Genomic DNA, 12,579 nt, shown 5'->3' on the forward strand with positions numbered 1-12,579 from the left:
GTCCCGTTGCGCGTCATCTTTTGTGGGTTTGTGCTTTGCTTTTGTTTTTTAGGGCAGGTTTGGGCTTTGCTTTGAACCTTGTTCGTTTGTCCTTCAAATTAGGTTAATTTCCTGTGAAAATAGAACAATCTCCAAAACACAAGGTTTATGCAAATATGACCCAATTTTTAGATATGATCAGTTAAAATGATGTCAATTTTATGCCAATATCGAAGACAAAAAGTTATAAAAACATGTCATTAATGAGTGTTAACAGTTAGTTAATAACCGGGGGATAAACTTGTTCTGCTACCAATGCATAAAGGTAGAGAAATGCATGTAGCATGTTGCTAGTAGCATTAAAATTCACAGTATGCATATTATTTAATCTGACTTTTGCATATAATTTTCAGAACTGTACTTTGCACAAACCAATGTACTATATAAACAATAACTAGCCCATACAATATGCCTAGCAACATCAACATGGTGCCCTGCCAAGGCATTTGGTATTTCGGTGGCAGGTCCATGGGCAACAAAACACATTCATGTTTTAATTTTGATTCCTTTGATTTGATTGATGCAATAGACCTCATGCTACTCTATTCAACTTTGAATTTGAAAACTGGTATTGAAAGGAGAGGGGTATTAAGTCAATAGTGCCGCCTATTCAAACAATTTAAGCCCTTTCCCCCAATCCTCGCAGACCTTGAGGTGACGGGCAAGATCCTCCCCATCCACGGCCTTGGCCGTGCATTTCACGCCCCACGGCGGCGTGAGGTTGCACGGCTCCATGGACACAGCTCGCCGGCACGGCGTCGCAGGAACCTTGTGTCCATGCGCAGGGAGGAGGATCGTGGGCCGCACCCCCGCCAGGCTGCTGCTCACGTATCCGAACGTGGACAGCCCGGACGTGAGCAGCTCCTCCGAGAAACTGAGCAGGTACATCTCGGCCAACGCTTTCCGGTTGTGCACAAGCTTCCCTGTCGCCTGCCGCTCCTCGTGCGTCGGCTGGAACACGCCGACCCACGCGCCGCCCTCGGCCGCGTGCTCGTAGTACCTCGACCTCAGCATGTCGTAGTACTCGGCGTACAGAGACGCGATCAAGATCGCCGTTGTTGAGCCGCCATCGCTGCCACCGCCATCCGTCTTGTTGCCGCCGTCGTTGGTTTCTGGCAATATGTGTTCTTGCCTGGAGCACGCGAGGATCTGGTTGTACTTGTCGTCGGCGGGGACGGTATCGCCGCCGGCCATCCTGATCTGCACGCCGATCCTCCGCGTCGCCGGAGCCAGGTACGAGTGGTAGTACCTGGTGACCAGGCCCCATACGGGGTTGCCCGGGTGGAGCAAGTACCGGAGCAGGAGGTGGGACATGCTCTCCTTGGCCGGGAACAGCCGCCGGAGCTCGTCCTGGAACTCGGTGATCGTGTACAGCGACGGCGCGAAGTAGAGGTCGCTGTACAGCATCAGCCAGTTCACCTTGGCCAGCGCGAGCTGGTGCTCCCCGCAGAAGAAGGGACGGTCCACCATCTGCCACCCCAGGCTCAGATACACGTACGCCGGCACGGGCGGCGCCGTCGCATTGCCATCCACGTCCACGACGATCTTCTTCTTGGCGAGGAGACTCGTGTACGACTGCTCGGGCCTCGCCCCGAGATGGAGCAGGTCGGCGACGGGGAAGTCCTCCAGCGGGAGCAGCCACGTCGCGCCGGGGAAGGGCTCGCAGAAGAGGTCGGCGGAGTCCGGGGGAATGGCGGCGAGGAGGACGCGGCCGGTGAGGAGAGCGTAGAGGAAGCCGCTGGCCATGGAGAGCATGCGGTTGCCGAGGCCGTCGAAGGGGAGCCACACGATGTAGCGGCACTCCATGCCCTCGGCGCTGTGGCCGGACCTGAGCCGCTCGACAGCCTCGGCATAGAGCAGCGTGCCGGGGGCGCACCGCCGGTGGCGAGCCTCGTAGGCGCGGAGCTTCTCGAGGAGGTACGGCGACGGTGCGTAGGGGAAGTGCTTGAAGTACCGCAACAACTGGTACCGGCTCAGGCACGAGCCGCGGTCCATCCCCGGCGCCAGCAGCCCGCCGAGGAGCTCGTCGGCGGCGACGCCAACTCCGTTGTTCATGGCGGTGAGCTTGGCTCTCGAGATCTCCCAGACCGCCGACGCGCTCTCCCGGCCGAGGACGAAGAACGCGAGGAGCGCCATCAGGCCGACAGCGACCAGCACCTGGCGGCGCCGGCTCTCCTTCTCCCTCGCCGGCGGCCACGGCTCCGCCACCGCCAGATTCTCCGGCTCCGGCACGCGCCTATAATTAGCGCCGGTCGTCGTCATCTCCATGGAGCTCCGCCACTACTCTGCGACGTCTTTCTGATATAATAGGGTGGGTCAGGGGCTCACGCGCGCATGTGCGAGGGAGGCAGGGAGCAGCTGGATTTCCGGCCGGTGGCGCGATCGCCGGCGTGATGCATCCGAGGTTGCGTTGGTGACAATACTGTAGAACTGGTAGCTGGTCGTGCGTACTCTCCACGGCGTCTCCAAACGCACGCCACACGGCGCCACCTTTATCGATCCGGCAGTTCCGGAATTGACATATACTTAGAGCTAGTAAGCCGTTGACCCCCAACTAATAGTCTTTTTCCGTACACGCTACCATGATGACCGGTTATGGGATAGGGAAGAATTAACTAGGATTTACAATTATGGTTTCGTTTGTTTTTTCACCGCTGAAATTATCGAAATTTGTGAAATTTTGCTGATATTTTTTAAGTCTTCACCAACTATAAACAAGTATGATTTATGACTGTACAATTATTGAGTCGAAGAATATGCAACACAAACAATAGAAAATATGGATCTAGAGTACTTTCTTTATAATAGAGCATATGCATAAATGAAATAGTAAATTTTGAAATTTTCTTTCGAGCACTAAAATTGCTTAATTTCTACTAATTTTGGTCCTGAAATTTCATGAATTTTGGCAATTTTAGTGCTCGAAAGAAAATTCCAAAATTTACTAAAAATAATCCGTATGTTTTAATTAGTACAAACTAAACAATTAATAAAATAACCTGTCGACGGTGCCTTCATTAATCCTGGCGGTGTTGTAGCCTGTACAAATTGCTTTTTACTATTGAAATGCCAGCCCATCAAATTGGAAAACCTTGAGTTCTTGAAGCTACATGCATTACTGACAGAACAAGGTCCATTTACATTGCACTTGAAAAAGGCCCCAAGGTGGTACTAATCTCCTCGATTGACACTGGCGATTGGCTACTCGAAAAAACATCTGCTGCCTCGAGCGTGAAATAATCCTGCTCAAGAAGCATATTTTCTGTGTTGGGAGCTGGTTGTTTAACCTCCTCTGCCTTACAGAGAGGCAGCAGTTGAACATGTAGTTTAAAGGTTTGCGACTTGGATACCAGGTTTCAAGAGCAGCTAAAACGATTTAAAATATAAGGAACATCTCAAAACTGAGATGACTTATGAAACTGCACGCAACACCCTAAATCAACGCTGGACTCGAATTACTCCGACTAATTAATTTTTTTAAAAAAAATAAAATTAAATTTAGTAAAAATGTTGTCGATTTATTTGTCTTCGATCTTGCTATAGTTATTGCGATGGTAGGCATCTGCAAGTATACAGTAAATGAAGATTAAGATGTATTACCATTAGCAAGTTAGCACATGGCAGTGTACAAGAGACTTACATCTTCAGGGTTCGTCCGGTACCTCCCATTGTTTTTGATGAACTCGCACACGTAATATCCGCATAGCACAGAGCCGAGATGTTGCTTGTGGCGTTGCAAACAAATAGAAAAATAATGAGTTGTTATTAATGACAAGTCTACATTATATGAAAAAAACTAAGTTTTTATGTTCTTACGAATCTATGATATATTATTTCATAGCTTTCATCCTTTATGGATTGTGGACCCACCTTTTAGTATGTAAAGTTTGTACGTACTTTGAGGATATAAAGATAAGAGTTAGTAATACAACTTAGGTGCATAGAATATCAACATGCATTTAAGTACTGCCAAGAAATATTCTACTTTTGTATAATACCTATGAAATCCTTGTAGATAGCTGGCTGAGTCGAGGACCACTGCTTCTCCTAGCTTGGGTAAAATAATGATGCAAATTTAGTGATCTCTGCATTATATTAAAATAATTTATATTATAGATGGCATTAAATAACACCTAGTATATATATAGTAATTAAAACTAGCTTAAAGAGCCGTGATATAATCCTTGTCAGCATTTTTCTTCATTACTTTTGCAATGTACATGGACACTTTGTGCATTTCTTCTCTGCGGGATTTTTTTTATAGCATCTTTCTCCACTTGTGTCTCTGCTACTTCTTTTTTGTGCTTTGATCGTTTCCGTCATTTTGAGCTTGTGTTCTGGCTCACTTATTCATGCTGGTCAAGGTACACTACCTTGAACCTGTCGTGCGTCAATTCTTCCTCCCTCCATTGCATCCTGCAAAATAGGTTGCTCAGGTACCTGACATAAAATATGTATGTATTTAAAACTCGTGTATGCCGTACATGTGGGCTTACAAGCACCATACGGAAATGAGATTCACGTCGAGGTTTTGTTGATGGTAAAGTCTATGCAAATCCTTGAAATCGATTACAATCTGGTACGGGAGAACACCAAGGAAAACCATAGTTGAGACATGCACGGTGATTGCTCAAATGCCTTGCTTCATTGCATTCATGATCCATCCATGCATCTTATTCAGTTCCCATGGGCCCTCCAGCAGATCCTAGTGATACAAGAATGGTTTGCCATGCTCATAATCCATTGGGACTGTTGGGGGTGCGCCTTAGGTGGACTAAGGCTAGGGACCCCCATTGTGTGTAAAAGAGGCTCTAAGAGGGGGCTAAGGGTTTGTTTGTAAGGGTTAGGGACTCGTTTATTGCATTTAGGGACCTCGTCGTAATAGTCCAGGGACCTCTTTGTAATTCCAAACCCCACCAATGGAATAACAATAAACAGCCTCCTCCTCCTCCCCCGTTTAAAAGGAAACCAAGGGGTGGGAGGAAGGACTCTTGGCCATTTACTTATTCGGCTGTTTGTCTCACCTAGTTCTCTCTCCCAGACCGAAGCTAAGTAAGATCGTTGTTCATTCTGTGTTGTGGTCTAGCTTCTTCCGATGTTACCAGATCCTAATAGGGACATCATCTGATGCAAAGAAAGTGAGGTTTTGATCCTTTTCCTTTTGCCGAGAGGCGCTGCGAGTTACAGATTTTTCACTAGAAGATGAAGCCTTCTTGTTCAATACGTTTAAAAACTTATCGACGTCTGCTGATGGAGCCTTTTCATATGTACTGACCATACGAGGTACCGCTAGCCTTTTGGGAGGTGAAGATGCCGGCGAAGGCGATGTTGGATCATTAACTTCTAAATCATCTACCTGTTCAGCAACTTCTAGTGCTGATGTCCCATCGTCCTTATTGAGAGCTTCTAGGACAGGTGATAGCATTGGCTGCTCATCCTCATTGTTAGCTCCCTGCACATGTGATAGCATCGGTTGCTCCATGTCAACATTTGAATCTGGAAGGGGTATTTCTAGGCTCGGCCATGAGATTTCTAGTGATGCATTCAGAACGATATCTCGGCCATGCCACAATATGTACTGGTTCATCGTATCACCAAGAACCTCAATCCCCTCATCAGTAGGGATGTCTATCTCGCATGACTCATTCAACACCGTAACAACTTGCACCCAGGCATATTCTGGAGGAGGTGCCTTGTTGGAGGTATGCCCTAGAGGCAATCATAGAGATGATGATATTCCATTTGTATCCATGATTTGTGTACTGTGTTCATTGAATATCCATTAAAGGCTACTTGAATTGATTTGCAATTATGTGAATTGTATGTGAAACTCTTTACTTGTATGGTTATTCTAAAGTTGTCCCTAGTCGGAGTTCATGTGAGGACACACATGAATATTAGACTAGCACATGTATTGGTTGATGACTATGTTTCACAAGTCATGGACATGGAGATGTTGAACTAATAATGTGGACACATGTGGAGACATGTGTTAGGACTGACCCAACACGAGAAGTAGTTCTCTCTTTAAACAACATATACGCTTTGTCCTTAGACCTGAGATTGTCGCATGTATTCTAGATGTGGATTGACCTACTTAGGGGCTATCAAACGCTACGCCGTAACAGGGTAGTTATAAAGGTAGCTTTCGGGTTTGTCAAGAAGCATGCTATGAGACATGGTCAATCAAGATGGGATTTGCCCCTCTCTGATTGAGAGTGATCGGATCAGAAAATGCATGGCCATGCTACGTACGGTTAAGAGTTAACCTACAAAGGGATTCCGAATCATAGGATCGAGAAAGAGCGGTCGGCTTGAAGCTAGACCAAATATCGTGAGGCAAAGGGAATAGCATGTATATTATGTTGTGATGGTTCGTCTGATATGATCTTCGTATGCGTATAGGAGTTGGCACGTCTTGCTAGAGGCCGCTACCGACTATTGGGCCGAGTAGGAGTACTCGGGCCATGTCTATACGTATCCGAACCCATAGGGTCACACACTTAAGGGGCTGGAAGCCCAATTCGGATCTGATCCGAGTTGGATTAGGTTTAGGAGTACTAATGGGCCTCGGATCCAGAGGCCCATCAGGAACCCCTATAAATAGAGGGGTGGGGGCGCCCTAGGGTTTGACACCTTTTGGCTGAACACACTTGCCGCGCCTCCCACGCCTTCGCCTGTTGCAACTCGCGGATCTAGCAATCCGACTTGCGACGCTTCCTCCCTGCACGTGTGGATACCTTGGAGGTGTTGCGCCTGCAGCACTTGGACGAGCCATCGACGAGCCGCCGACGCCACGACGAGCCGACGACGAGCCGCGGCACCGGAGGCGATCTTGCTGTGCACGTGGACGAGCTGCTGAGGAGCCGCTGGACGTGATCGACTGCGTACGACTACGTTGTTCGACTACGTACGACTACGTGATCGTCTTCACTGCACCGACGCATATCTACATCTTCCGCACCAGTAGTGCGTCGAGTGGTAATCCCGTGATCCTTATACGGCAGTTCTTCCTGGTTATACGCGGTAGAAATTTTGATTTGCGCTAGCGTAGCCTACCTCGTATCCCTACAGTGGTATCAAGAGCCTTAGCTGCTTAGTTTTGGATTCGGGATGTGTGCATATGGAGATATGCGAGTTCTCTGTTTGATCTATGTCCTGATTTCGTGCCCTTGCTGCAATGGTAGTGTAACGACATACTCCTACCGGTCGGTTTCCGCCATCGGAGTTAAGTGATACACGTAAATCCAGTTGCAGTGAGGGAAGATCAATATGATTGGTCAAATCGAGATCCAGGGTCATACGCCAGGCGCATTAGATGTGCAATAGTAGATGTGATCTACTGCCGGGGTCGGGATTTTGCCGTATGCGCATGCTTCGGTAAATCAGCCGTAACTTTTCGGTACGATCTCGGATCGGGGCGATTTCTATACGAAAATTGATCTACAGAAAAAGTTACACGTGAATTTCAACTGCTTTGCCGTTTTCGGCGAAATTAGATTTGCCAAATTCGGCTTGGAAGATGGAGTTTCGGGCCTCCCAAGTTTGGAACGTTAGGACGCCTAACTCTCTTTTGCAGGATGTATGTATATATCTTGTGATCAGTATGGCCCCCTTGTGTATGTGATGCATGTGTGTAACTAATTCGTGACCTGTGTGTCGCGCGTACGGCAACACGGCAGGAGCCATATGTGTTGTCACTTTATTGTAATTAATGGTCTGCGTACCAATCTGTGATGATCCAAGCAACTATGTAATCTTCATTACTAGATTCTTTACTAGCTATTAGGCGTAATAGCATGCTCTAGTTCTTGGAGGACTCATCACCAGGAGGATGGCGCACATGGAACATGGAGATGGAGATCACCATGGTGAACAGGTTCTATGGAGATGGAGATCACCATAAGAAAAACGGGCCATACTGTGTCACAACTGTGTGAATGCTATTCTGTTTTATGTTTTACTTTCTGCATGCTGTGATGTTAGAAGTAGAACGATCCCTCACAAAGTTTAAGTTAGTATGCCCTCCCAACTAAAACTTGCGCCGTCCCATGTCTTGTACAATTAGTGGTGGGTCTATGAAATTAGGGTGCCACTAGTTTTCCTTGACTAGACGGGTTTGTGTCGGACACTTACACGCATAAGGGTTGGTTTACTTAACAAGGTTATCTTAACGGTTAAGGACCTTGGGGCATAAAGGTTGGGTGCCGAGACATAGAGATGTCACCCAACAACAGGAGTCATATGTGATATGATTAGCAAAAGTTGCTTACCGACCTACCTCGTCTGCTAGCGGTGATGCTAAAGCTCACTAGTAGACTTGTTAGTTGTGGATCCTGAATCACTAAGTTTCAATAGAGGGATATTGATTTTAGTGGGAGTAGATTCTGTTAAAATAGTTTAATGTAATTTGCTCTATCATGGATACGTTTGTCTTAGTGTATTTTGCATTACTTTTGTTGTAGATTAAATGGCACCTAGCAACACCACCACATCTTTTGCTTTGCGTTCGGTCCTTGAGAAGGACAAGTTGAATGGAACAAACTACTCGGATTGGATCCGCAACCTGAGAATTGTTCTCAGGGCTGAGAAAAAGGAAGATGTTCTAGACAACCCACTACCAGAAGAACCTGCTGAGGATGCACCCGCCGCTGCTAAGAATGCTTACAAGAAAGCATGTGATGCTAACCTCGAAGTAAGCTGCCTTATGCTTGCTTGCATGGAACCCGAGCTGCAGATGCAGTTCGAAACAAACCATGAGGCGCACGATATGATCGTGGCGCTTAGAGACATGTTCCAAACACAGGCCAGGACTGAAAGGTTCAATGTGTCTAAGGCCTTTGTTGAGAGCAAGCTAGCAGAAGGCGCAGCAGTAGGACCACACGTAATCAAGATGGTTGGTTACACTCAACGGTTGGAGAAGCTAGGCTTCCCACTGGGCCAAGAGTTGGCCACTGATTTCATTCTTTTGTCTCTTCCTCCTAGCTATGGGAACTTCATCTCGAACTACCATATGCATGGGACGGAGAAGGGTCTGAATGAGCTGTGTGGCATGCTTAAAACAGCAGAGGCTGACATAAAGAAAAGCGCTAGTACCAGCCATGTGATGGCGATACAGAACAAGCCCAGCTTTAAGAAGAAGGGCAATTCTTGGAAGAAGAAGGGCAAGGCTGGAACGTCCAAGCCAAACCCACCGCCCAAGGTTAAAGCTGGACCTGGACCTGCTCCAGATAAAGAGTGCTTTTACTGTCATGAACTTGGTCACTGGAAGAGAAACTGCAAGCAGTACCTAGCTTCGTTGAAGAACGGTGGAAGTAAGAGTACTTCTACCTCAGGTACGCTTGTTGTTTATGTTATAGACAACATATTTCTCGCTGATACAGTTATTAATTCTTGGGTATTTGATACCGGATCGGTTGCTCATATTTGCAATTCGATGCAGGGAATGATAAGAAGTAGAAGCGTGGAAAGAGGAGAAGTTGATTTCCGTGTGGGCAATAATGCAAGAGTTGCTGCTTTGACCGTCGGGACGATGCAACTCCACCTCCCGTCAGGATTTATTATGGAGTTGAATAATTGTTATTTTGTTCCTAGTTTAAGTCGAAACATTTTATCTCCTTCATGTTTGATGAAGGATGGTTATTCATTTGCGAGTGAAAACAATGGTTGTGTGATCTCTAAGAATAATATGTTTATGGCTTTTGCACCCATTGTGAATGGATTATTTGTTTTAAATCTTGATGGTTCACCTGTCTGTAATGTAAGTGCTAAAAGGCCTCGGCCTAATGATTTGAGTCCTACCTACTTGTGGCATTGTCGTTTGGGTCACATAAGTGATAAGCGCATGAAGAAGCTCCATTCTGATGGACTTCTAACTTCGTTTGATTTTGAATCATACGAGACATGTGAGGCTTGCTTGCTAGGCAAGATGACCAAGACGCCTTTCACAGGATTTCCTGAGAGAGCAGTAGACTTGTTGGAACTCGTACATAGTGATGTATGTGGACCAATGAGCACGACGGCTAGAGGAGGATTCCAATACTTCATAACTTTCACTGATGATTTTAGTAGATATGGCTATGTCTACTTGATGAGGCACAAGTCTGAAACCTTTGAAAAGTTCAAGGAATTTCAGAATGAAGTTGAAAATCAGCGTGGCAAGAAAATTAAGGCCTTACGATCTGATCGTGGAGGCGAGTATTTGAGCCACGAGTTTAGCAATCATCTAAAGAGTTGCGGAATTGTTCCACAACTTACGCCGCCTGGAACACCTCAGAGAAACGGTGTGTCCGAGCGACGTAATCGAACTTTGTTAGACATGGTTCGATCAATGATGAGCCAGTCGGACCTACCGTTGTCATTTTGGGGATATGCTCTAGAAACAGCAGCTTTCACACTTAATAGGGTACCATCTAAATCCGTAGTTAAGACACCATATGAGATGTGGACTGGAAAGGTTCCTAGTTTGTCTTTTCTAAAGATTTGGGGATGTGAAGTGTTTGTCAAGCGACTTCAGTCGGACAAGATCACACCCAAGTCGGATAAGTGCATTTTCGTGGGATATCCAAAGGAAACTTTGGGATATTATTTCTACAACCGATCAGAAGGCAAAGTGTTTGTCGCTCGGAACGGGGTTTTCCTAGAGAAAGAGTTTCTCAAAGGAGAAAAGAGTGGAAAGACAGTGCATCTTGAAGAAGTTCAAGATGAGCCAATCGGGCAAGAATCAATGAGTGATGCTAACGTAGCAGAACAAGTTGAGATACCCATGGCAAGAGAAGCACCGCCACAACCACGAAGGTCGGCAAGGCTCCGCGAAATGCGGGAAATATTATTGTTGGACAATGATGAGCCTGCGACATATGCAGAAGCAATGATGGACCCAGACTCCGAAAAATGGCAGAGTGCCATGCAATCCGAAATAGAGTCCATGGGAGACAATCAAGTTTGGAACTTGGTTGACCCGCCTGATGGTGTTAAAGCCATAGAGTGCAAGTGGATCTATAAGAAGAAAAAGGACATGGATGGAAATGTTCACATCTATAAAGCACGACTTGTCGCGAAAGGTTTTCGACAAGTTCAAGGAGTTGACTACGACGAGACCTTCTCGCCCGTAGTGATGCTTAAGTCCATTCGGATTATTCTAGCTATAGCTGCATATTTCGATTATGAGATATGGCAGATGGATGTCAAGACAGCTTTCCTGAATGGAAACCTAGCTGAGGACGTGTATATGATACAGCCCGAGGGTTTTGTCGATCCGAAAAATGCTGGAAAGGTATGCAAGCTTCAGAGATCCATTTATGGATTGAAGCAAGCATCTAGGAGTTGGAACATTCGTTTTGATGAAGTGGTCAAAGGGTTTGACTTCACCAAGAACGAAGAAGAGTCTTGTGTTTACAAGAAGGTTAGTGGGAGCTCTGTAGTATTTCTAATCTTATATGTGGATGACATATTACTGATTGGAAATAACATTCCTATGCTTGAGTCCGTAAAGACTTCACTGAAAAATAGTTTTTCGATGAAGGACTTAGGGGAAGCGGCATATATTCTGGGCATTAAGATCTATAGAGATAGATCGAGAAGGCTTATAGGTTTGAGCCAAGATACTTATATTGACAAAGTGTTGAAGCGGTTCAGCATGGAAGAGGCAAAGAAAGGGTTCTTGCCTATGTCACATGGCATACATCTCAGCAAGACTCAGTGTCCTTCGACTGCTGATGAGCGGGATCGCATGAGTAGAGTGCCATATGCCTCGGCTATTGGATCTATCATGTATGCAATGATAAGTACTCGCCCAGATGTTTCATATGCGCTAAGTATGACAAGCAGACACCAATCTGATCCAGGTGAGAGTCACTGGACAGCGGTGAAAAACATTCTTAAGTACTTGAGAAGGACTAAAGATATGTTCCTCGTCTATGGAGGTCAGGAGGAGCTCGTTGTAACAGGTTACACCGATGCTAGTTTCCAAACCGACAGAGATGATTCAAAGTCACAATCAGGATTTGTGTTCACGCTAAATGGTGGTGCTGTTAGTTGGAAGAGTTCCAAGCAGGAGACGGTGGCCGATTCTACGACAGAAGCCGAGTACATCGCGGCTTCGGAAGCCGCGAAGGAAGGTGTTTGGATAAGGAATTTCCTCATTGAGCTTGGTGTGTTCCCGAATGCGTCCAGCCCATTGAATCTCTACTGTGATAATAATGGGGCAATTGCGCAAGCAAAGGAGCCAAGGAACCACCAGAAGAACAAACACGTAATGCGGCGATTTCATCTCATTCGAGACTTCGTTAACCGGGGTGAGATCAAGATATGCAAAATACACACGGATCTGAACATTTCTGATCCGTTGACAAAACCACTCCCGCAGGCTAAGCATGATGCGCATGTAAGAGCTATGGGTATTAGGTACCTTCTAGATTGACTCTAGTGCAAGTGGGAGACTGTTGGAGGTATGCCCTAGAGGCAATCATAGAGATGATGATATTCCATTTGTATCCATGATTTGTGTACTGTGTTCATTGAATATCCATTAAAGGCTAC

At 46.2% G+C, this 12,579-nt stretch overlaps 1 protein-coding gene across 1 annotated transcript; it reads right to left on the reverse strand.

Annotated features, from left to right (window-relative positions):
* Nucleotides 1-536: 536 nt before the first annotated feature.
* Nucleotides 537-2,301, reverse strand: LOC101771821 (galactoside 2-alpha-L-fucosyltransferase). Its single transcript, XM_004959091.2, has one exon. The coding sequence runs from the start codon at nucleotides 2,299-2,301 to the stop codon at nucleotides 646-648; it is 1,656 nt and encodes a 551-aa protein (XP_004959148.1). The 3' UTR covers nucleotides 537-645.
* Nucleotides 2,302-12,579: the final 10,278 nt, after the last annotated feature.

Source organism: Setaria italica, chromosome II, assembly GCF_000263155.2.
Source record: "Setaria italica strain Yugu1 chromosome II, Setaria_italica_v2.0, whole genome shotgun sequence".
In the NCBI taxonomy this organism is placed as follows: Eukaryota; Viridiplantae; Streptophyta; class Magnoliopsida; order Poales; family Poaceae; genus Setaria; species Setaria italica.

Excerpts from the sequence above, each read along its gene's own strand:
- LOC101771821 (XM_004959091.2), bottom strand. The coding sequence starts at position 2,301 with ATGACGACGACCGGCGCTAATTATAGGCGCGTGCCGGAGCCGGAGAAT.